General features: G+C 36.9%; 2 protein-coding genes across 2 annotated transcripts in view; one reads left to right on the forward strand and one right to left on the reverse strand.

Moving 5' to 3' along the window:
• Positions 1-27,500, forward strand: part of LOC137650901 (uncharacterized) — a 303,393-nt gene that overhangs the window by 167,188 nt on the left and 108,705 nt on the right. The gene's annotated exons all lie outside the window — the stretch shown is intronic.
• Positions 20,639-27,500, reverse strand: part of LOC137642897 (uncharacterized) — a 53,546-nt gene continuing 46,684 nt past the window's right edge. Inside the window, exons 9-10 of the mRNA XM_068375766.1 lie at positions 23,133-23,246; positions 20,639-22,235 (exon numbers count right to left, since the gene is read on the reverse strand). Coding sequence (XP_068231867.1) covers positions 22,034-22,235; positions 23,133-23,246 — 316 coding nt within the window. The 3' untranslated portion in view covers positions 20,639-22,033. The remainder of the gene's footprint in view (positions 22,236-23,132; positions 23,247-27,500) is intronic.

Genomic DNA, 27,500 nt, shown 5'->3' on the forward strand with positions numbered 1-27,500 from the left:
TTAACCATTTAGCTTTGAATTTATACTATTTTCAGTAAGTAGATTATTCAATTGAAGGAAAATACATGTTTTATATATGAGAGAGAGAGAGAGAGAGAGAGAGAGAGAGAGAGAGAGAGAGAGAGAGAGAGAGAGAGATCTGAATATGGCACATTGAGTTTTCAAATGGAAGGCAAGTTAGGAGACTAATTAAAGGTTAAAGGCGTCTGGTTTCAGTTCCAGTTTCATCAGACTAAATGCTCACCAGAACGTCAACAGGGCAAACCTAACACCCCACTGTGGTGCCCAACCCCAGAAGAAAGCCTCCCCAGTAAACAACTTAAACTGGCAGTCCAGAGCGGGGATCAAAGTGCTGCCATGGAAATTCAAGGCGAACTTGTTACTACTGTACTAGCCAGGAGGCTATAAGAATGAAATGATGAATCATAGTAAATTGGTTTTTTTCTGTACCACAGATTTTTGCCATCCAATCCTACCTTATATATTCTACCTTTATATTATGTATGTGAGATGTAGTATTGTTGTGTATATATAGAACTGCTTTAGCAGAATAACAACAACAATAAATGCAGCCATTTCTAGTCCACTGCAGGACAAAGGACTCAGACAAGTCAATTAATGTCTGGGGTTTGGCCAGTATTCAACACCACGCTGGCCAGTATGGATTGATGATGATGAGGGGAGATTTTGTTTTGCTCGCTCACAACAAACCAACTTCGTATGGGTGTCCCTGACTAGTACAGCTTTGCTTATCATGGCGATACACACACCCTTTCACCACTTTAAGGTATCCCCACTCAGTAAGGGGATACAGAATAAATACTGTGAAATTGTTACAAGAAACCAAGAAAGAAAGCTATGTGTAACAAGAATGTATATATGTAAAAACTAGTGTACGCGACCCATCAATAGTGACGGCTAAATTTATTTCCTTATTTTCTTTCTTCACTGTGCAATTTTTTCTCTGTTGGAGTCCCTGGGCTTGTAGCATCTTGCTTTTCCAACTGGGGTTGCAGCTTAGCTAAAAATAATGATAATAATAATGATAGTAATAATAATTGTACCAACCGTGTTTCACACAATTGTACATAATTCCTTTTGTATATATTATGGTTGTATCTTCGCTCTTCCCTCGCACTAAAACGAACATGAAAATTCAAGTCTGGTTTTTCCTGTGTGATATTGTCTGTCTTGTGAACTTGTCATGTCCTGTTGCCTTGAGGTTTTGTATATAAGGAGAGTGTTCCACAACAATATAACTCAGTCGTTTCCAATCTGCCTTTGATTTCACAACTCCTCTCTCGGCCCGTCACATTGGTGACCCCGGAAGTCGACTCGCTTCCACCGCCTTCCTCCCCCACCCCCTCGCCCCTCCATCGTTGGTACTATGACGGACTCTACGGCAGTTGGCGCTACGGCCGCTCCATTCAAACTTTCATCGTTTGCCAGCGGAGAGGCGTTTGCTTGGTTTCAGCGCGCAGAAGTCCAGTTTCGTATCAGGGGTGTGACTCGCTCAACCACCAAAGCGGATTATGTTCTCGCGGCGATACCCGAGGACACCTTCCCAGAAATATCCGACTGGCTTTGTGAACAAGGAGACACCCCAATAGCGTATGACGACCTCAAATCATACCTTCTGCAGCAGTACTCGCCGTCGCCAGCCGCCCGTATAGCAAAGCTTTTTCAGCTCTCGCAACAACCGTTGGGGGACCAAAGGGCTTCGCTTGCCCTCAGGGAAATGACCAGTATCGCTCGCCTTCAACCTACCACAGACGGCTCTCCTCGCGAGGTGAACCTACTCCGTGCCCTTTGGATACGCCGTTTACCTGAACCTGTGCGCGCTGCCATACCCGATGTCGATAGTTTACCCATAAAGGACTTGATGACCAAAGCCGACGCCCTTATGGACAGCCACTTCAAGACCTCCATCAACGCCTCCACCCCTGACGACGAGGATGCCTATTCAACGTCAACCGAAGCTGACATGAATGCCGTAGGACATACACGCCTACCCCGTAACGTGCCGAAGCGGCGACAAAGCCGCCCACCACCCACCAATCGCTCGCGCCCCAACGAACGACTTCTACAGCCACTTACTACCTCCCATCCACCGCAGTTTTGCTACTACCACTTCAGATTCGGGGCAACCGCGAAGAAATGTGCCAAAGATTGTCAGTGGCCAAAAAACGTGTAAGTAGGCCATCGCTTGTGGCGGTGGCCTCCCATGTTTCTAATCTTTTCTTTTTACAGGATGCAGGAACGGGCGTGCGATTTTTGGTAGACACGGGTGCTTGTCGTTCTCTTTTGCCAAGGAAACTCTTCAAGGCACAACGTAGTCTGTCTACATCTGCCGACGTCCGCTTGGTAGCTGCCAACGGATCTGCGATACCCACCTACGGTTACGAGAGCCTCACATTATCGTTCGGAAACGGTAAATTCAATTGGAAGTTTCTCGTTGCTGACGTCACAATGCCAATCCTCGGTGCGGATTTCCTCTCTCATTTCCACCTTCTGGTCGATGTCGCCCACCGACGATTGATCAACGCAGACTCGTACTTGTCGACACCTCTTCAACCCGCCCCCTCTAACCTCGCTCTCCACATCAGCGCACCCACGGATGCCTACGCCCACCTCCTCACGTCGTACCCGGAAGTTTTCCGTCCAGAACTTTGCCAAACGCCCACGGTTCCTGCTAAGCACGGTATTTATCACCATATCAAGACGACGGGACCCCCAGTCTTCGCAAAATTCAGACGTCTGGCACCGGAACGATTGGAAGCCGCCAAACAGACGTTCGCCGAAATGGAGAAAATGGGCCTTTGCCAAAAGGCCTCCAGCCCATGGTCGTCACCCTTACACATCGTTCTGAAGAAAGACGGCTCCCTCCGTCCGTGCGGGGATTACAGGCGCCTGAACATGCAAACAGAACCGGATCACTACCCCCTCCCAAACATTGCCGATGTAACCTCCTACCTGCACAAAGCAAAGGTTTTCTCTACGCTCGACCTCCTGAAGGGGTATTATCAGGTGCCTATGAACCCAGAAGACATCCCCAAGACCGCCATCACCACTCCGTTTGGCACATACACCTTCAATTACTCCTGTTTTGGCCTTCGTAATGCTGGGGCAACGTTTCAACGTCTCATGGATGGCATCTTAGGGGACCTTCGTTTCTGTGTATGTTATGTGGACGACATACTTGTGTTCTCCTCCTCAAAAGAGGAACACCTCCGTCACCTGCGCATCGTGCTCGACCGCCTGCAACAAAACGGCCTTGTAGTCCGGTACGACAAGTGTACCTTTGGCGCCAACGAAGTGTCGTTCTTAGGGCACTGTATCACTCCTGAAGGAGTCCATCCCCTCCCTGAGAAGGTAGCAGCCGTTCAGAATTTCCCCACGCCCTCGACCGTCAAAGCTCTGCAGGAATTCTTGGGCATGATCAACTATTATCACCGCTTTCTGCCAGCCATTGCCGCCACTCTTGCTCCCCTCTACGCCTCCCTCAAGGGCAAGCCAAAGGACTTGAAGTGGGGTCCCCTTCAAGAAGCGGCCTTCTGCAATGCAAAGAAGGCCCTATCAACTGCTGCGGCTCTCACTTTTCCTATCCCACATGCCCCTCTCCTTCTCTCCACCGATGCCAGCAACGTCGCTATTGGTGCAGTACTCGAGCAGGTGGTCAAAGGCTCGCCCCGCCCATTGGCCTTCTTCAGCAGAAAACTGTCCAAGGCAGAATCGGGTTATTCTACCTTCGATCGAGAATTGCTGGCGGTGCACCTGGCTGTCCGTCACTTTCGCCATTTCTTAGAAGGTACGCCCTTCGTCATTCGCACAGACCACATGCCTCTGGTGCACGCCTTCACTCGACAGTCTGACGCCTGGTCCGCCCGTCAACGCCGACATCTCTCCGCTGTGGCTGAATACAATTGCACCCTCCAATACGTCCCTGGGAAAATGAATCCCGTTGCCGATGCCCTGTCAAGAAACACGTTGGCTGCCGTTCAACTGGGATTGGATTACAACGCCCTGGCTGAAGCCCAACGACAGGATCCAGAGTATCAAGCTTGTAGGACATCCTGCACGTCCCTCCGTTGGGAGGATTTTCCTCTCGAAAACTCCAACACCACCCTCCTCTGTGACGTCAGTACTGGTAGACCGCGACCGTGGATTCCTGCTCCCATGCGCCGACAGGTGTTTGATTTCATCCACGGCCTTTCACATCCCTCGTGCCGTTCTACTGCACAGTTGCTGAAGGCAAAGTTCATTTGGCACGGCATTTCTAAGGATGCTAAGGATTGGGTCCGTGCCTGTACTTCTTGCCAAACTTCCAAAGTACATCGACACACGGATTCAGGAGTGGGCACCTTTCCTCAACCTCAGCGTCGTTTCGCACACATTCACGTCGACGTTGTAGGCCCCCTACCCACATCACAAGGACATTGTTACCTGTTTACCGTCATCGACCGCTCCACTCGTTGGCCTGAAGCCATTCCCATGGAAACTGCAACGTCCGCCTCATGTATATCTGCCTTACTCTCTGGATGGATTTCAAGATTCGGTATCCCTGAGCATATTACTTCTGACAGGGGAACCACTTTCACCTCTCAATTATGGACGTCATTAGCGAATCTCCTGGGCATCACCCTACATCACACAACGGCCTACAACCCCGCTGCCAATGGAATGGTTGAACGTTTTCATCGCACCCTCAAAGCAGCTTTGATGTCCCGCTGCAAGGATTGCAACTGGTTTACTCAGCTTCCCTGGGTCCTCCTTGGACTAAGGACCACTCCTAAAGACGCCCTCGACGTTTCGGCAGCCAAAATGGTGTATGGCGACCCGTTGGTCGTCCCCGCCGAGTTTTTTCCTTCTACAACCTCCTCCGACTATCTCCAGCGCATACGTCACGTCGTGGGAAAATTTATTCCGTGCCGCCAGACTTACAAGCCCCCAGCGAAGCATCACATACCAACGGACTTGCACTCTGCAACGCACGTCTTCCTGCGCAACGACACCAGCAAGCCACCGTTAACGCCCCCTTACACGGGACCTTACCTTGTGATCCGACGCAGTCCGAAAGCATTCCTCCTAAACATTCGGGGCAAAGAAGACTGGGTCTCCATTGATCGTCTAAAACCTGCTTATCTTCTGCCAGATGACCCGCCTACAGTTCGCCTCTCTAGATCAGGGCGCCCTATTTAACATGTACAGTATGTCATTTTTAGGGGGGGAGCCATGTACCAACCGTGTTTCACACAATTGTACATAATTCCTTTTGTATATATTATGGTTGTATCTTCGCTCTTCCCTCGCACTAAAACGAACATGAAAATTCAAGTCTGGTTTTTCCTGTGTGATATTGTCTGTCTTGTGAACTTGTCATGTCCTGTTGCCTTGAGGTTTTGTATATAAGGAGAGTGTTCCACAACAATATAACTCAGTCGTTTCCAATCTGCCTTTGATTTCACAACTCCTCTCTCGGCCCGTCACATAATAATCTTCTCGAATGGTTTCCTTATTTCCTTGTTTTCTTTCCTCACTGGGCAGTTTTTTTCCATTTTGGAGTCCCTGGGCTTGTAGCATCTTACTTTTCCAACTAGGGGTGCAGCTTAGCTAGTTATAATAATAATAATAATAATAATAATAATGATAATAATAATAATAATAATAATGATAATAATAATAATAATGATAATAATAATAATAATAATAATAGAAACACAGTCTTTTCGAAAGATTCTTCCAAACTAACCCTACCCCCTTCTTTGAACAAAGCACTAACCCCAAATCAAAGATGGCTGTGAATAATTGCTTGCATTAACAGATAAAGGTGAATTTGTACTGCTGCTATTCATGTTCATTGCAAAGTAATCATGGTTATTCGAGCTCAGAGTTTTATATAATCTATAATATTCCACGAACCGTTTCCCAGAGTCTCAAAGCGATATTCATGTCACGCTAGTTGTTGTTGTTGTTGTTGTTGCTGATGTTGTTGTATATTACCTGGCCCTTCTGGCTGACCATACATACATATGATCAGTGCCCAAGCCCCCTCTCCACCCAAGCCAGGACTAAGGAAGGCCAGGCGATGGCTGCTGATGACTCAGCAGATAGACCTATAGGCTCCCCTAAACCCTCCCATTATTAGCTCACAAGGATAATTATATTGCAGCGACCAAAGAATCTAACGAGTTTGAGCAAGACTCGAACCCCAGTCTGCCATTCACCAGTCAGGGACGTCACCACATCGGCCACCACAACCCTAAATGTATTGGAATGTATTTTACAGGATCAGAACTATTCGAATCATCTGAATTATAAGCTTAAAATATTCATTATTAAATATTAGTGTCCTAATCCTTGTATGCAAAATATGTGTTTTATCATGAGTTGATGTATGTGACAGTATATTTCCATCACAGTGGAGAATTCCACAAAACCTAACAATTCAGCTTGTTGTTCTAGCAAGATTGCATCTTGCTTGCGAGGGGTAGTCAGTAGCCTCTGTGCGTTCATTAGACAAGGTACTCACTTGAGAGTATCGGCTGTACTCAGTGTATTCATGAACCTTTTTGTAATAAAGTGAAAAAAAAAAAAACCATGTTCCGATGTCTCATCCGTTATTATTATTATTATTATTATTATTATTATTATTATTATTATTATTATTAAGCTACAACCCTAGTTGGAAAAGCAAGATGCTATAAGCCCAGGGGCCCCAACAGGGAAAATAGCCCAGTGAAGAAAGGAAACAAGGAAGAATTAAATATTCTAAGAACAGTAACAACATTGAAATAAATATTTTCTATATAAACTATAAATACTTCAATAAAACAAAAGGAAGTGAAATAAGATGGAATAGTGTGCCCGAGCAAGAGAACTCTAACCTAAGACAGTGGAAGACCATGGTACAGAGGCTATGGCAGTACCCAAGGCTAGAGAACAATGGTTTGATTTTGGAGTGTCCTTCTCCCAGAAGAGCTGCTTACCATGGCTAAGGAGTCTCTTCTACCCTTACCAAGAGGAAAGTAGCCACTGAACAGTGCAGTAGTTAACCCCTTGAGCGAAGAAGAATTGTTTGGTAATCTCAGTGTTGTCAGGTGTATGAGGACAGAGGAGAATCTGTAAAGAATAGGCCAGACTATTCGGTGTATGTGTAGACAAAGGGAAAGTGAACCGTAACCAGAGAGAAGGATGCACTGTAATACTGTCTGGCCAGTGAAAGGACCCCATAACTCTCTAGCTGTAGTATCTGTTTTAACGATAGTGTCGTTCTTTATGTAATAAAGGAGATATCTTCTATGCATCGTCTTTGTGTTTGTTGTAATACCGATTCCGTGCTGTCTACAGGTCTTGTTTTGGTGACACGAATATCGCTTTGAGACTCTGGGAAACGATTCGTAGAATATCATGAATTATATAAAACTCTGAGATCGACTAACCATAATTACTTTGCAATGAACATGAATAGCAGCAGTACAAATTCACCTTTATCTGTTAATGCAAGCAATTATTCACAGCCATCTTTGATTTGGGGTTAGTGCTTTGTCCACAGAAAGGGTAGGGATTGTTTGAAAGAAACTGTTCGAGAACTCTGTGTTATTATTATTATTATTATTATTATTATTATTATTATTATTATTATTATTTTTTTTTTTTTTTTTTTTTTTTTTTTTTTTTGTTAGCTGAGCTACAGCCCTAGTTGGAAAAGCAATATGCTATAAGCCCAGGGGCTCCAACAGGAAAAGAATTGCCCAGTGAGGAAAGAAAACAAGGAATTAAAGAAACCATTCGAGAAGACTGTGTTTTTATTATTATTATTATTATTGTTATTATTATTATTACTAGCTGAGCTACAACCTTAGTTGGAAAAGCAAGATGCTATAAGCCCAGGGGCTACAAAATAGAAAAAAATAACCCAATGAGGAAAGAAAATTAGGTAATAAACTACAAGAGAAGTAACAAACAATTAAAATAAAATATTTCAAGAATGGTAATAACATTTAGATAGCTCTTTTAAATATAAACTATAAAAATAAAAAAATAAATAAAAAACTAAGAGGAAAAGAAGTAAGATAGATTAGTTTACTGAAATGTACCCTCAAGCAAGAGAACTGTAACATTCGGAAATAGAAAATAAATGGCAAATGAAGAAAATGAAAATGTGAGATATTGCTTGCTAATGAAAGGGAATTAAAAGAAATATCCAGTAATGGTGAGGTGTTGGGATTAATATCTGAGTTATGGGTTGATTTAGCAAAGATTTAAGCGTTAATGCCACACTGCGTAGAATGCGTTTGTTACTTGCGTATGTGAATTGATTTACGTTACTTTCCGAGGAAGGTCTGAATAAAACTGTGATTAAAGAAATGAATTTATTAACAACTCTAGACGACTTAGTTGTTATTATTATACTTACTTGCTAAGCTACAACCCTAATTGGAAAAGCAGGATACTTTAAGCCCAGGGGCTCTAACAGAAAAAAGTCCAGTGAGGAAAGTAAACAAAGAATAATGAAATATTTTAACCCCTAGTTGGAAAATCAGGATGCTATAAACCCAGGGGCTCTAACAGAGAAAATAGTCCAGTAAGGAAAGTAAACAAGGAATAATGAAATATTTTAACCCCAAATTGGAAAAGCAGGATGCTATAAACCCAGGGGCTCTAACAGAGAAAATAGTCCAGTGAGGAAAGTAAACAAGGAATAATGAAATATTTTAACCCCTAGTTGGAAAAGCAGGATGCTATAAACCCAGGGACTCTAACAGAGAAAATAGTCCAGTAAGGAAAGTAAGCAAGGAAAAATAAAATATTTTAACCCTAGTCGGAAAAGCAGGATGCTATAAGCCTAGGGGCTCCAACAGGGAAAATAGTTCAGTGAGGAAAGGAAACAAGGAAAACTAGAATATTTTAAGAACAGTAACAACATTCAAATAAATATTTCCTATATAAACCATAAAAACTTTAACGAAACAAGAGGAAGAGATATAAGATAGAATAGTGTGCCCGAGTGTACCCTCAAGCAAGAGAACTCTAATCCAAGACAGTGGAAGACCATGGTACAGAGGCCATGGCACTACCCAAGATAAGAGAACAATGGTTTGATTGTAGAGGGTTATGCTGTTTTGTTTAGCTTTGTATCTGATCTGATAAGTAGGAGATAATGAATGGAGAAGTGCCATAACCTCTGTACCATGGTCTTCCACTGTCTTGAGTTAGAGATCTCTTGCTTGAGGGTACACTCCGGTACACTATACTGTCTTGTTTCTATTCCTCTTGTCATTTTGAAGTTTTTATAGTTTATGAATGAAAGATTTATTTCAATGTTATTATTGATCTTAAACTATTCTTCTAGTTTTCCTTATTTCCTTTCCTCTCTGGGCTATTTTCCCGGCTGGAGCCCTTAGGATTATAGCAGCCTGCTTTTCCAACTGGGGTTGTAGCTTAGCAAATATTAATAATAATAATAATAATAATAATAATAATAATAATAATAATAATAATAATAAAAATTTTGATAATAATACTGATAATAATAATGATAATGATACTTGTGTATATGAATGGATATAGGTTATTGTACTTTCCGAGGATGGTCTGAATAAAACTATGATTAAAGAAAGGAATTTATTAACAACTCTAGACGACTTCACACACACACACACTCACACACACACACACACACACACACACTGCAAATATTCCTTTTAGTTTTCAAGCAAAACATTGATTTTCGACACTAAATTCTCTTTATGTTTGATCGGTTTTCCTTCTCTCACTTACCATCCAAAAGCCATATGGCCATAACTGGGTTATTATAATTATTATTACTATTGGAGTTGAATACTATGGCTGCATCGGCAGAATTCAATTTTTTGTCCAATTTCTCGATTCTACGGACAATTCTCTTTTCAAGGTTGCTACATTCAGCTAGCAAGTTGGCGAAGTTCATCAGGTGGGTGAAGAATACAATTCAGGTTAAGGCTGGATGTAATTAATACAATTACAAGTACCTGTAATATTCGAAAATTACAACAGGTAAAGTCAGGAGTGGATCGCGACACGTTTCGGAACTGCTTGCTCCGTCTTCAGGCGAGAAGTGAGGCTCCGGCTGGATCTGGGTCCTTATATATCCCGGCTCTGGTTCGAAGAGAGGGGCCTCGAATTTTGATTGGTCGAGCGGAGGTTATAGGTCCAGGGGGCGTCCAATTTCTCGGATCTAGAGACATCAAACTTTACTACAAGGGCCTCATGCACACAGAATATCAGCGGGATGAGAAGGCCATTAAAGACATCATCACTAACAACGTGTCACCTACTGATGAGATCACGAAAGTGAAACTCATCACCTATTACCAGACTGAAAAAACCCGCAGCTTGATCATGAGGAACAATCCAGCGCCCCCTGATAACGACCTTCTGAAGAAAACAAATGTAGTCTACTCTTATCAATGCCCAGTCCGAGGATGCCCCGGCAAATACATCGGTATGACTACAATGAAACTTTCGAAGAGGATTTCGTGCCACGTCCAGCAAGGTGCTATTAGAAATCATGCTCTACAGCGACATAACACCCAAATTAGCCGGGCAGACATCGTCGCCAATACCAAATTTATCGGCAGCGCCCCGGACAGCAGGCGCTTACGAATATTGGAAGTCCTGTTAATCCAGAACGAGAAACCAGCGTTGAATACGACTCAAGAGATGTTCCTCCTACCATCCTGTCGACGTACCAACGCTCGGAACCAAGAACAAGACCCCCAGAATGATGACAACCCCGATCCTGACACCCCCACAAAATAAGAAATCGTCTGGCCGAATGCTGATTTTGGCGGCGAGCATGGTCCGGAATTCCAGTCTGCTGAGCATAGGAATGGGCTGCCTGACTTTGAGCCCGTCTCGGCGCACGCCTCAGCCAATCGGGGAGCTCGGATACCTCTCTCAGCCCAGTCCACTGAGCGAGAGAGGAGCCTGCCTGACTTTTTGGCTGGCTCGGCACGCGTCCTGACCAATCAAGATCCAGGATTCCTTCCTACCTCTCAGCCTGGGAGGCTGAGCCGAGCTCGTCGTACATCTGCCACCCGAACCTATAACCTCCGCTCGACCAATCAAAATTCGAGGCCCCTCTCTACGAACCAGAGCCGGGATATATAAGGACCCAGATCCAGCCAGAGCCTCACTTCTCGCCTGAAGACGGAGCAAGCAGTTCCGAAACGTGTCGCGATCCACTCCTGACTTTACCTGTTGTAATTTTCGAGTATTACAGGTACTTGTACTCGTTTTAATTACATCCAGCCTTAACCTAAATTGTATTCTTTACCCACCTGATGAACTTCGCCAACTTGCTAGCTGAATGTAGCAACCCTGAAAAGAGAATTGTCCGTAGAATCGAGAAATTAGACAAGAAATTGAATTCTGCCGATGCAGCCATAGTATTCAACTCTACCTGTTTGAAGGAGGGTCTCCTACCAAGATATTATTACTATTATTATTATTATTATTATCATCATCATTTATTATTATTAGTAGTAGTAGTAGTAATAGTAGTAGTAGTAGTATTCTTGTTGTTGTTGTTGTTATTATTATTATTATTATTATTATTATTATTATTGTTATTATTATTATTATTATTATTATTATTACTATCAGCTTTTATTATTATTATTATTAATATTATTATTATTAATTATTGTTATTATTATTATTAATATTATTATTATTATCATTTATTATTATTATTATTATTATTATTATTATCATTATTATTATTATTATTAGCTAAGCTACAACCCTAGTTGGAAAAGCAGGATGATATAAGCCCAAGGGCTCCAACCGGGAAAATAGCCCAGTGAGGAAAGAAAATAAGGAAAAACTAGAAGAAAAGTTTAGGGAAGGATGTTATACACCCAAGAGCTCCAACAGGGAAAACCAGCCAAAGGAGGAAATGAAATAAACTACAGAAGAAGATTTGAACATTTAAAATAAAATATTCTAAGAACAGTAACGATATTAAGATATATTTTTCATATATAAAATGTAAAAACTTAAAAAGATAAAATGAAATTAGAATTTACAAGTCACGTAGTAAACAGTAACTCATACATTGGTGTAATGAGAACTATTATGGCTATTTGCACACAGGGCAAGGGGAAATCTCTTTCCATGAGGGGGAAATATGCGAATGGTTTATAATGCGAATGCTGACGTAGCAAATATGCTTACGAGGCGCATTTCCAGGGGCGAGTAAACAAAGCAAGCAAACAAAAATTGATCAGAAACAGAAATAGGTTTGAAAATGGCATAGAATGAAAGATGCAAATAAAACATTATTTATTTTTGAAAAAAACACAAACACTAAAACAAAAAAGTTTGAAAATGGGTATCATGAAAAATCTAAATAATAAAATATTTATTTCATTATTGAAATATTTTATTTTCATTGTTCATTTCGTCTCTTGCAGTTTATTTATTTCCTTATTTCCTTTCCTCACTGGGCTATTCTTCCCTGTTGGAGCTCTTGGGCTTATAGCATCCTGCTTTTCCATTTAGGGTTGTAGCTTAGCTTTTAATAGTAATAATGATAATAATAATAATAATAATAATGATAATTACATCATTAACTTATATTAATTTCATATTTTATCTTAACAATTGATATTTTTTTTTTTAAACAGTGGCAGTTTGAAACCTTTAAAATATGTTCTACCACCCTAAGGGATAATGAAAGTCTTTTTAAATAGGAACTGACATATGTGATAATGAAAGTCTTTTTTTAAATAGGAACTGACCATATGTGATAATGAAAGCATCTTTTTAAAATATGAACTGATTTGTGATAATGAAAGTATTTTAAATATGAACTGACATATGTGATAATGAAAGTCTTTTTAAATAGGAACTGACATATAGTGATAATGAAAGTCTCATTTTAAATATGAACTGACATAATGTGATAATGAAAGTCTCTTTTTAAATAGGAACTGACATATGTGATAATGAAAGTATCTTTTTAAAATATGAACTGATTTGTGATAATGAAAGTATTTTAAATAGGAACTGACATATAGTGATAATGAAAGTCTCATTTTAAATATGAACTGACATAATGTGATAATGAAATTCTCTTTTTAAATAGGAACTGACATATGTGATAATGAAAGTCTCTTTTTAAATAGGAACTGACATAATGTGATAATGAAAGTCTCTTTTTAAATAGGAACTGACATAATGTGGTAATGAAAGTCTCTTTTTAAATAGGAACTGACATAATGTGATAATTAAAGTCTCTTTTTTAATAGGAACTGACATAATGTGATCATGTAAGTCTCTTTTTAAATAGGAACTGACATAATGTGATAATGAAAGTCTTTTTAAAATATGAACGGATTTGTGATAATGAAAGTATTTTAAATAGGAACTGATATATGTGACAATGAAAGTCTTTTTAAAGAGGAACTGACATATGTGATGATGAAAGTCTATTTAAAGAAGAGCTGACATATGTGATAATGAAAGCCTTTTTAAAGAGAAACTGACATATGTGATAATGAAAGTCTCTTTTTAAATATGAACTGACATATGTGATAATGAAAGTATTTTTAAAGAGAAACTGACATATGTGATAATGAAAATCTTTTTAAAGGGGAACTGACATGATGTGATAATGAAAGTCTTTATTTATAAACACTGACATATATGATGATGAAAATCTTTATAAACAGGAACTGAAATAATATGATAATGAAAGTTTTTTTTTTTTTAGATAGGAACTGACATAATGTGATAATGAAAGTTTTTTTTTAGATAGGAACTGACATATGCGATAATGAAAGTTTCTTTTTAATTAGGAACTGACATATAGCAATCATGAAAGTCTTTTGATTAGGAGCTGACATATGTGACATCATGTGACACAGGAAAGTCTAAAATTACAGTATAATTTTCTTACCATGACACTGTCTTCAGGAACAAATAATTGGCTTAATTGACACAAGACATTCCTTGCGAATAATGTCATTTCACAAAATAAATGACTGATTTCTTAATTAACAATTTGGTCTATGCAATACTGTTGCAATGTTCTAATCACGAAATTGATGCGTATGTCACGAAAGTAACTTCTGTTAGAAATGCGCAACTTCCCCAATTATTATTATTATTATTTTTATTATTATTATTATTATTATTATTATTATTATTATTAATAATAATAATATTATTATTATTATTAATAATGATAATAATAATACTTGCTAAGCTACAACCCTAGTTGGAAAAGCAGGATGGTATAAGCCCAGGGGCTCCAACAGGCAAAATAGCCCAGTGAGGAAAGGAAACAAGGAAAAATAAAATATTTCAGGAATAGTAACAACATGAAAATAAGTATCTCCTATTTAAACTATAAAAACTTTACCAAAACAAGAGCAAGAGAAATCAGATAGAATAGTGTGCCCGAGTGTACCATCAAGCAAGAGAACTCTAACCCAAGACATTGTAAGACCATGGTATAGAGGCTATGGCATTACCCAAGACTAGAGAACAATTGTTTGATTTTGGAGTGTCCTTCTAGAAGAGCTGCTTACCATAGCTAGAGAGTCTCTTCTACCCTTACCAAGAGGAAAGTGGCCACTGAACAATTACAGTGCAGTAACCGCTTGGGTGAAGAAGAATTGTTTGGTAAACTCAGTGTTGTCAAGTGTATGAGGACAGAAGAGAATATGTAAGGAATAGGGCAGAGTATTCGGTGTGTGTATGTAGGCAAAGGGAAAGTGAACCTGTTATTGCAAGCGATTTTTAAATGTTGATACTTACATTTGCATGCAATTGTACGAAACTGTTTGGGCTCTTACAAACACCACTCCTAAACTTGCAACGAATGTTTTTTTTTATGTTGAACAGATTGACATGAGCCTTTTTTTATAGTTTATATAAGACAGAACTATTTTAATGTTGGTGCTGTTCTTAAAGTATCTTATAGCATCCTGATCTTCCAAGTAGAGTTGTACCTTAGCTAATCATCATCATCATCATCATCATCTTTATTATTATTATTATTATTATTATTATTATTATTATTATTATTCAGGTTTTCGTTAAAAATGATTGCTGCCTCAGTGACATTGAGCTTGTAGTTTAAGTTCTCTATATCTCTGATAAGTTTCTTTTCAGCAGTACTGCATTCTACCATGAGCAGTGCAAAATTCAATTTTTATCATCGGAAAGGCAAAGTCGGGATAAATCTCTATTCAGGATTTATTACAAATAAATGTACACCAATAAATGTGCAAAGTCACAAGTAAGCAAATAAAACAGCATCGCGTTTCGAGGGGTGTGGTTCTCGCTTCTTCAGCCTGGAATGGTTCAATCAGTGTTTGTGGGTTCCTTATGCATGGCAGAGGAGAATTGTAGAAACTGGTGTTGAATTTACATTGGCCGCCGTGGGTGGAGCAAGTAGAGATGTAAGCGATGCACTGAATTCTCATCGGCTGAGGAGCTCGCCAGGTGAGGCTCAGCATCAGCCAGTCTGCTACTCCACTCAATCTCGGGCGTTGTGTCACCACTTTGCTCGTTTACATCTGCTCTCTAATTGGTTGAGGTGCTCGTTGGGCAAATTTCGGGGATATCATCATTTGGGATGTCTATATCGGTAAAATTCATTTTTGGGGGTTGGGTATTAATCCTGCGGGAAGGGAGAAGGAGCATTTCATGTGTTGTATTCAGTGGAGATTTCTCCCGTTAGATATAGAGGACTTCCAAGATCCGGTGCTCTTCCCGTAATCTTGGTATTTCTCCTGATGTCTTTATGTCTGATGGTAGTATTGTGAGTTTGAGTAGCATGAGTGTTTATAGCACCTTGTTGTACTCTGCAAAATGAATGCTAAGCTAGTCGCGTTGTGGTCATTGCGAAGATTTTCCAGGGCATCCTGGAACTAGGCTTTGATAAGAATAAACCACATTAGACTGCTTGAGGAAGTCCTGGGTGATTATTTTCATGATTAGTGAATTTGTCTTGGATGTTTGATAATAGACGATAAGAGACGTGGTTCTTGATATCTTTCACAGCTATCTCATCTTGCAGGTAGTTGCTGTGTATAAAACTTTAATATTGAAGGTTTATCCTTGTGGTAGTATTTTCGGTCCGCTGCTCAGCTTGGCATTAGGTATCCATGGCCTGCTTAATCTCACGGTTGATCTGCCTGTTTTAATATCCATTATTCGTTAAGACTTGCGTAATTCAGTCCAGTATCATGGATATCCGCCCGGGAGGAGCAATGCGAGAGAGCCCTGCGGATGTAAGCTAGTATAGTGGAGGCCTTGTATGTAGCTGGTAATTCACTATCGCCATTCAAGTATAAACCGAGGTTAGTCAGCTTAGTATAAACCTTGGTGTCAGACGTAAGTTATTACAGTGGAGGCCTTGTATCTAGCTAGTCATTCATTATCGCCACCAGACATAAACCAAGGTTTTTCGTCTCAGTATAAACCTTGGTGTGAAAGCCAGATGTAGTCAATGAAATTAAGACATTAAGGAAGGGGAGCCATCCATCATTAATCTGTTCCATGGTTAACTTGAGGGAACTGCAATCCTCAAATTTCCTGCAGAAAGTCTTGATGTCCTAGGCGAAGGGAACCATAACGAAGGTATCGTGAGTATATCTCATGTATACCTAGGGCTGACGTATACTTCAAGCTGCATTACCCATCAGAACGAGAAGACATGAGGACCAGCGCCTACAGAAGGGCCCTCCTCCAGAGACAACTTGATAGCAAGAAGACTGTGACAGAGGACCTTTACGTACGATAGAACCGCCTGGATTGCGTGAGAAATGCAGTAGGAAACGAACTAGAAATTGTCTAAATTGATGGTGCAAAAGACGTTTTGAGATGGAAATAGCCCATTATATAACTCGCACTGAATGAAAGGCACAATTTTTTAATTGTTGTACCAATGTAAATATTAAAATGCTCACCGTACTAGACATATTAAAAAGCTAACCTTAGTTGGTACTTGGTTTACCAATTAGGTTTCTTATTCTCATATTCTTCAGTGTTGCTGTACTTGGCATGTTCATTGCTGTTATTATTCAGTGGCTAAATTGAAGTGCTCAAGAACAAGATTTTGTATATTGGATATATTCCTGGTATTTGAATTTTATAATATGTTTTATATCGCAATTTCCTCATTTACTTCTTGGACAATTTAAAGTAGTCTAGCACTAATGTTAGATTAGAGAACGTTTTCTGTCACTATTAAAGAAAACGCTTTTATGGGTAACTATTCATTTTTCTTTTGTATGAAATTAAAAATGATAATTATAATGGGAATCCAGAAAATTGTATATTATTTTATCATCCCTGTTTAAGAGTGATGATTTAATTCGACCATTTCAGAAAAATAACATATTGCTGTTATCAATATTTTTATCGACTTGTTTCATATACGGGAATTTTTTTTTTCTTTTCATTCTCAAACAATTGCATGATTTAATGTTATACTTGGAGAGTAAAACACATGTTTGAATGTTTAAAGGCCACTCGTGAATGGCAGAGGCAAGGGAAAGTGACAATGCCCTAGAGACTGAACATATATACATTATGATCAGTTCCTGAGTCCCTTTTCCGTCAAGCTAGGACCAGGGAGGGCCAGGCAATGGCTGCTGACTTATCAGTTAGACCTATAGGCTCCCTCAAACCCGACCCCCAGTTCCTAGTTCACAAGAACGGTGAGGTTGTAGATACTACAAGAAACTATCGAGCTTGAGCGGGTCTCGAACCCCCCTCCAACAGATTGCCAGGCAGGGACGTATCCAATAGGCTACCACATTTCCCCTTTTTGATATCCGAAATGACACAGTGACAAACCTTATGCCCTACCATGATGGCTCCACCTGGAAGGCCGACACTAACCAATCTCACTTATTAGTTGTTCTTTACTAAAGCTAGTTGCTTTTCTTCCTATATTCGACTTTTTATTTGTCTTTTCTATTTTCACTATTTATAGAAGAGACTCTTTAGCTATGGCAAGCAGCTCTTCTAGGAGGACACTCCAAAACCATTACTCTCTAGTCTTGGGTAGTGCCGTAGCCTCTGTACCATGGTCTTCCACAGTCTTGGGTTAGAGTTCTCTTGCTTGAAGGTACACTTATTTCTCTTCCTCTTGTTTTTTAAGCTTTTTTATAGGTCTGTATCTACAAGATCGTCATCAGAACAGCTAGGACCTCTACGTACGACAGAACCCCCTGGATTGCGTGAGGAATGCAGTAGGAAAAGAAGCACTAGAAAGGATCTAATTGATGGTGCAAAAGACGTATTGAGATGGAAATACAAATACAAGTGTAGGCTATACAAGACAAGGGGAATTGGTGAAAGCATATTTGACAACATGGAAGCAAATATCGGTTTTTATGTAACGTAAAGTATCAAAAAACTCAATTTCGTAGGCAAATGTCAGTTTTCATATAACGTAAAGTATAAAAAAACTCAATTTCGTTGGCAAATATCAGTTTTTATATAACGTAAAGTATCAAAAAACTCAATTTCGTAGGCAAATATCAGTTTTTATATAACGTAAAGTATCAAAAAACTCAATTTCGTAGGCAAATGTCAGTTTTCATATAACGTAAAGTATAAAAAAAAACTCAATTTCGTTGGCAAATATCAGTTTTTATGTAACGTAAAGTATCAAAAAACTCAATTTCGTAGGCAAATATCAGTTTTTATATAACGTAAAGTATCAAAAAACTCAATTTCGTAGGCAAATGTCAGTTTTCATATAACGTAAAGTATAAAAAAACTTAATTTCGTAGGCAAATGTCAGTTTTCATATAACGTAACGTATAAAAAAACTCAATTTCGTAGGCAAATATCAGTTTTCATATAACGTAAGTTATGAAAAAATTCAATTTCGTAGGCAAATATCAGTTTTCATATAACGTAAAGTATAAAAAAAACTCAATTTCGTAGGCAAATATCAGTTTTCATATAACGTAAGTTATGAAAAAATTCAATTTCGTAGGCAAATATCAGTTTTCATACAACTTTTCTATTTCGTAGGCAAATATTAGTTTTCATTTAACATACAATATAAAAAAACTCACTTTTAAAATCAGGTCTTGTTTAATTAATGAGTATTTAAAAACTCACTTTTAAAATCAGGTTTGGTTTCAGTAATGGGTAGTTTTTTATTTGTAATTTTCAGACAATTGTATATGATTCTATATAGATATGATGGGCTCTCCACAAGTACACTGATTACTCTCAGAAAGTCCCATTGGTTGAACACAACCTTGTCTTTTCAGCTGAATGAAAGATGAGAGCATTGAAGTGGAAGGATAGGTGTAAGTAACGCTTATCAATTGTAAGGAATATGTGAGAAAAGGAATTAGAATAATAATACAGCAACGAAATTTATATTTAATAATAATTTCCAACTTAAAAGCTTTAGAGGAAATCTTCACATTCTCACCGCAAAGTGTGAAAGTAGGACAAGGAGATATATGCCACATGGCATGGTAAACGCGAGGTAGATACTTCATTGATAATTTCTAGAGGTTCGTCCATAACCCTTATTTGTTGTTTTTGTATTTTCATTGAACGTTATATTAGTTTTACTCATATTCATTTTCAGTCATCACTGGAATCACGAAAAGTGGTATATTATTTTTAGGTCCTATTTAATTCCACGACTCTTCAAAGGATCTACTAATTGCACATAGATTAGTGGAAAAATTAAGATAGGAAGACTGAAATATGTAGAATTAGCTCCTAATTATGATGTAACATATCTCTTTTTTCTCGAGGCTCTTTAAATCACATTAAAAACCAATATCATGACTAGACTTTTCTCCTAAGTCATCTAGAAACTACGTTGAATATATATGCAAACATGAACCGTCTTCAAGAGTCCTAGAAACACCACATGATCAAGAAGTAAAGCTTTCTGATCAGACATAGGAAGGAAACAACACTTGATAGGAAGTAAAGTTTTCTGGCCATCAGTTTCTTTTATCTGGAAACAGCACTTGATAAATAAGAAGGAAAGCTTTCTGATCATCAGTTTCCTGTATGGAAACAGCACTTGATAAAGAAGTAAAGCTTTATGATCATCTGTTTCCTATGTCTGGAAACAGCACTTGATAAAGAAGTGAAGCTCTCTGATCATCAGTTTCCTATGTCTGGAAACAACACTTGATAAAGAAATAAAGCTTTCTCATCATCAGTTTCCTATGTCTGGAAACAACACTTGATAAGAAGTAAAACTTTCTGATCATCAGTTTCCTATGTCTGGAAACAACACTTGATAAAGAAATAAAGCTTTATGATCATCTGTTTCCTATGTCTGGAAACAGCACTTGATAAAGAAGTAAAGCTTTCTCATCATCAGTTTCCTATGTCTGGAAACAACACTTGTTAAGAAGTAAAACTTTCTGATCATCAGTTTCCTATGTCTGGAAACAGCACTTGATAAAGAAGTAAAGCTTTCTGATCATCAGTTTCCTATGTCTGGAAACAACACTTGATGAGAAGTAAAGCTTTCTGAACATCAATTTCCTATGTCTGGAAACAGTATTTAAAAAAAAGAAAGAAAAAAAGTACTGCTTTCTGGCCATCAGTTTCCTATGTGAAAACAACACTTAATAAGAAGTCAAGCTTTCTGGCCATCAGTTTCCTATGTCAGGAAACAACACTTGATAAAGAAGTAAACTTTCTGATCATCAGTTTCCTATGTCTGGAAACAACTCTTGATAAGAAATAAAGCTTTCTGACCATCAGTTTCTTATGTCTGGAAACAACATTTGATAAGAAGTAAAGCTTTCTGACATCAGTTTCTTATGTCTGGAAACAACACTTGATAAGAAAGTAAAGCTTTCTGGCCATCAGTATCCTATGTCTGAAAACAGCACTTGATAAGGAGTAAAGCTTTCTGGCCATCAGTATCCTATGTGTGGAAGCAACACTTGAAAAGAAGTAAAGCTTTCTGGCCATCAGTTTCTTATGTCTGGAAACAACACTTGATAAGAAGTAAAGCTTTCTGGCCATCAGTTTCTTATGTCTGGAAACAACACTTGATAAGAAGTAAAGCTTTCTGGCCATCAGTATCCTATGTCTGGAAACAACATTTGATAAGAAGTAAAACTTTCTGATTATCAGTTTCCTATGTCTAGAAACAACGCTTGATAAAGAAGTAAAGCTTTCTGGCCATCAGTTTCGTATGTCTGGAAAGAACGCTTGATAAAGAAGTAAAGCTTTCTGGCCATCAGTTTCCTATGTCTGGGAACAGCAATTGATACAAAAAGTACAGTGTTCTGGCCATCAGTTTCCTATGTCTGGGAACAGCAATTGATACAAAAAGTACAGTGTTCTGGCCATCAGTTTCCTATGTCTGGGAACAGCAATTGATAAAAAAAAAATACAGCTTTCGGGCCATCAGTTTCCTGTATCTGGGAACAGCAATTGATAAAAAAAGTACAGCTTTCCAGCCATTAGTTTCCTATGTCTGGGAACAGCAATTGATAAAAAAAAGTACAGCCTTCCGGCCATCAGTTTCCTGTAACTGGAAACAACACTTGATAAAGAAGTAAAGCTTTCAGGCCATCAGTTTCCTATGTCTGGAAAAAACACTTGATAAGAAGTAAAGCTCTCTGGCAATCAGTTTCCTGTCTGGAAACAACACTTGATAAAGAAGTAATGCTTTCTGATCATCAGTTTCCTATGTCTGGAAACAACACTTGATAAAGAAGTAAAGCTTTCTGACCATCAGTTTCCTATGTCTGGAAACAGCACTTGATAAAGAAGAAGTAAAGCTTTTTGGCCATCAGTTTCCTGTCTGAAAACAGCACTTAATAAAGGAGCAATGCTTTCTGACCATCAGTTACCTATTTTTGGAAGCAACATTTGACAAAGAAGTAATGCTTTCTGGCCATCAGTTTCCCTATGAACAACACTTAAACAAGGATTTGCCAGTCTTCTTTGATCTTTTCCAAGAGTATTGAAGACGATACTAAATACCCGAAGTTCCTCAACTCACTCCAAAGCTCTAGAAATGTTTCACAATCAAGGGTTTTCCTTTGAAATCTTGGAGTAGTTTGAAAGCCTCTTCGTGGCCTTCTGTTTCCAGAGACAGGTCTCTACTTTGTAAGCTTATAGAACTAGACTGATGGAAGAGCAAGTCGATTGGATCTTTCTTGATGTTCTTGACGAGGTTCATAAACATGTTGGTCAGCCACTCACCGGTGTTCCTGTTAGAAATAGATAAAATTAAAAGGTTATTGTTATCATTCTTATTATTACTAGCTAAGCTACACCCTAGTTCAAAAAGCAGGTTGATATAAGCCCAAGGGCTCCAAGAAGTAAAATAGCCCATTGAGGAAAGGAAATAAGGCAACAAATAGAATAGTGTGCCTGAGTGTTTCCTGAAGCAATAGAACTGTGCAAAATGTTGGTTTTAAATTTGACAATATATCAATCAAAATAAACAGAGATAATGAGTCTCTTTTGAAGAGCCAAGATACAATACATTCTAAAACACTTTAGTTAATGTACAACCACAAATGCAGCCTTTTCTAGCCCAATGCATGACAAACGCCTAAGACATGTCCTTATTCATGTCTGGGGTTTGGCCAGTTTTCATCACCACGCTGGACACTGCGGATTGGTGATAGTTGGGGGATTTTAGTCTGATTGCTCACAGCAACCCATCCTAGTATAGGTGGCCCTGACAAGTACAACTTTGCTGATCATGGCGATACACAAACCCTTTAACCACGTTAAGGTTTCCCCACTCACTAAAGTCACCCTAAATCCTAACTTCGCACTCCAATCACTTTGTTATTGAATTTAAAATATTTTATATTAGTTATTCAGTATTTTCTATGTAGTTTATTTATTTCTTTATTTATTTTCCTCACTTGGCTATTTCTCCCTGTTGGAGCACTTGGGCTTACAGCATCTTGCTTTTCCAACTAGGGTTGTAGCTTAGGTAGTGATAATAATGATAGTGATGATCACTATCCTTTCGCAAGATAATTAAATGTGGTGAGATACGACATAAGCCATAAAAACAAAGTATATTCCAATCAGTGTAATAAAAGGGATGTTGTTTTTTAACTCAAAACAACAAGGAAACTTAAACTTACCTTTTCTTTTTCTTCGCTGTATTTCTTCTCAGTGGTGAGCTCTTGTTAAACGTTGTGGAGTTTCGGAGTTTTGCCAATGTCTCGTTGTGGTTTTCCAAAGTTTCATTGCGTTTTCTGTAAGGAAATATTAAGGATATATCAATTCAAATACTCTTAGAGATATTAAGGATATATCGAATCGAATACTCTTAGAAATGTTAAGTATATATCGATTCAAATACTCTTAGAAATATTAAGGATATATCGATTCGTATACTCTTGGAAATATTAAATATATATTAATTCTAATACTCTTAGAAATATTAAGGATATATCGATTCGTATACTCTTGGAAATATTAAGGATATATCGATTCGAATACTCTTAGAAATATTAAGTATATATTGATTCGAATACTCTTAGAAATATTAAGGATATATCAATTTGAATACTCTTAGAAATATTAAGGTTTTATCGATTTGAATACTCTTAGAAATATTAAGGATATATCGATTCCAGTATTCTTAGATATATTAAGGATTTATCGATTCGAATAAGCTTAGAAATATTAAGGTTATATTGATTCGAATACTCTTAGAAATATTAAGGATGCATAGATTCGAATACTCTTGGAAATATTAAGGATATATCGATTTGAATACTCTTAGAAATATCAAGGATATATCGATTCCAGTATTCTTAGATATATTAAGGATTTATCGATTCGAATAAGCTTAGAAATATTAAGGTTATATTGATTCGAATACTCTTAGAAATATTAAGGATATATCGATTCGAATAAGCTTAGAAATATTAAGGATATATCGATTCGAATAAGCTTAGAAATATTAAGGTTATATTGATTCGAATACTCTTAGAAATATTAAGGTTATATCGATTCCAGTATTCTTAGATATATTAAGGATTTATCGATTCGAATAAGCTTAGAAATATTAAGGTTATATTGATTCGAATACTCTTAGAAATATCAAGGATATATCGATTCCAGTATTTTTAGATATATTAAGGATTTATCGATTCGAATAAGCTTAGAAATATTAAGGTTATATTGATTCGAATACTCTTAGAAATATTAAGGATATATCGATTCGAATAAGCTTAGAAATATTAAGGATATATCGATTCGAATAAGCTTATAAATATTAAGGATATACCGATTCGAATAAGCTTAGAAATATTAAGGATATATTGATTTGAATACTTTTAGAAATATTAAGGATGTATCGATTCGAATACTCTTGGAAATATTAAGGATATATCGATTCGAATACTCTTAGAAATATTAAGGATATATCGATTCGAATAAGCTTAGAAATATTAAGGATATATCAATTTGAATACTCTTAGAAATATTAAGGTTATATCGATTTGAATACTCTTAGAAATATTAAGGATATATTGATTCGAATTAGAAATATTACGGATATATTAATTTGAATACTTTTAAAAATATCAAGGATATATCGATATTAACACTCTTGGAAATATTAAGGATATATCGATTCGAATACTCTTAGAAATATTAAGGATATATAGATTAGTAATACTCTTAGAAATATTGAGGATATATCGATTCAAATACTCTTAGAAATATTAAGTATATATTGATTCGAATTAGAAATATTAAGGATATACTGCATTGATTCGAATACTCTTAGAAATATTAAGGATATATTGATTCGAATACTCTTAGAAATATTAAGAATATATCGATTAGTAATACTCTTAGAAATATTAAGGATATATTGATTTGAATACTCTTAGAAATATTAAGGATATATTGATTTGAATTAGAAATATTAAGGATATATCGATTCAAATACTCTTAGAAATATCAAGGATATATCGATTCGAATACTCTTAGAAATATTAAGGATATATTGATTCGAATTAGAAATATTACGGATCTATTAATTCGAATACTCTTAGAAATATTAAGGATATATTGATTCGAATACTCTTAGAAGTATTAAGGATATATCGATTAGAGGATTCTTAGAAATATTAAGGATATATCGATTCCAATACTCTTAGAAATATTAAGGATACGTCGATTGGAATACTTTTAGAAATATTAAGGATATATTGATTTGAATACTCTTAGAAATATTAAGGATATATCGATTCGAAGACTGTTGGAAATATTAAGGATATACCAATTCGAATACTCTTAGAAATATTAAGGATATATCGATTTGAAGACTCTTAGAAATATTAAGGATATATCGATGCCAATACTCTTAGAAATATCAAGGATATATCGATTCGAAGACTCCTGGAAATATTAAGGATATATCGATTCGAATATTTTTAGAAATATTAAGGATATATCGATTCGAAGACTCTTGGAAATATTAAGGATATATCGATTCGAATATTCTTAGAAATATTAAGGATATATCGATTTGAATACTCTTAGAAATATTAGGGATATATCGATTCGAATATTCTTAGAAATATTAAGGATATATCGATTTGAATACTCTTAGAAATATTAAGGATATATCGATTCGAATATTCTTAGAAATATTAAGGATATATCGATTTGAATACTCTTAGAAATATTAAGGATATATCGATTCGAATACTCTTAGAAATATTAAGGATATATCGATTCGAATACTCTTAGAAATATTAAGGATATATCGATTTGAATACTCTTAGAAATATTAAGGATATATCGATTTGAATACTCTTAGAAATATTAAGGATATATCGATTCGAATATTCTTAGAAATATTAAGGATATATCGATTTGAATACTCTTAGAAATATTAAGGATATATCGATTCGAATATTTTTAGAAATATTAAGGATATATTGATTCGAAGACTCTTGGAAATATTAAGGATATATCGATTCGAAGACTCTTGGAAATATTAAGGATATATCGATTCGAATACTGTTGGAAATATTAAGGATATATCGATTCGAATACTCTTGGAAATATTAGGGATATATCGATTCGAATACTGTTAGAAATATTTAGAAATATTAAGGATATATCGATTCGAATATTCTTAGAAATATTAAGGATATATCGATTTGAATACTCTTAGAAATATTAAGGATATATCGATTTGAATACTCTTAGAAATATTAAGGATATATCGATTCGAATATTCTTAGAAATATTAAGGATATATCGATTTGAATACTCTTAGAAATATTAAGGATATATCGATTCGAATATTTTTAGAAATATTAAGGATATATTGATTCGAAGACTCTTGGAAATATTAAGGATATATCGATTCGAAGACTCTTGGAAATATTAAGGATATATCGATTCGAAGACTCTTGGAAATATTAAGGATATATCGATTCGAAGACTCTTGGAAATATTAAGGATATATCGATTCGAAGACTCTTGGAAATATTAAGGATATATCGATTCGAATACTGTTGGAAATATTAAGGATATATCGATTCGAATACTCTTGGAAATATTAGGGATATATCGATTCGAATACTGTTAGAAATATTTAGATATATTAAGGATATGTTGATTCGAATTAGAAATATTAAGGATATATAGATTCGAATACTCTTAGAAATATTAAAGATATATCGATTCAAATACTCTTGGAAATATCAAGGCTATATCTATTCGAATACTCTTAGAAATATTAAGGATATATTGATTTGTATACTCTTAATTCCTTAAGAGTACTTGAGTGTCTGTTTTTGAATTCCCAGATTTTATAATCGTCTGATTTATTGTCCACCACAAACCAATAATCAAGTGATTTATTGTCCACCACAAACCAATAATCAAGTGATTTATTGTCCACCACAAACCAATAATCAAGTGATTTATTGTCCACCACAAACCTATAATTATCTGATTTATTGTCCTACCCAAATATATAATTGTCTGATTTATTGTCCACCCAAACTTATAATTATCTGATTTATTGCCCACCCAAACTTATAATTATCTGATTTATTGTCCATCCAAACCTATGATTATCTGATATATTGTCCAAACAAAACCTATAATCGTTTGATTTATTGTCCTTCCAAACCTAGAATCATGTGATTTATTTTCCATCCAAATCTATAATTATGTGATTCATTGTCAACCCCAAACCTATAATCATGTGATTTATTGTCCACCCAAACTTATAATTATTTGATTTATTGTCCAACCAAACTTATAATTATCTGATTTATTGTCCATACCAAATATATAATCTTCTGATATAATGTCTACCCCAAACCTATAATGGTATAAAGAATAATGAAATAGACATAAAGAGATCAAATTAGCACATTGCTAATAAGAACATTTGACAGAGATATATCTCAGATCACAACACAAGACTTGAACAGTAGCGGTCAGTTAAGTTAGAGGAGTCTAAACGA

Source organism: Palaemon carinicauda, chromosome 1 (assembly GCF_036898095.1).
Source record: "Palaemon carinicauda isolate YSFRI2023 chromosome 1, ASM3689809v2, whole genome shotgun sequence".
Taxonomy (NCBI): domain Eukaryota; kingdom Metazoa; phylum Arthropoda; class Malacostraca; order Decapoda; family Palaemonidae; genus Palaemon; species Palaemon carinicauda.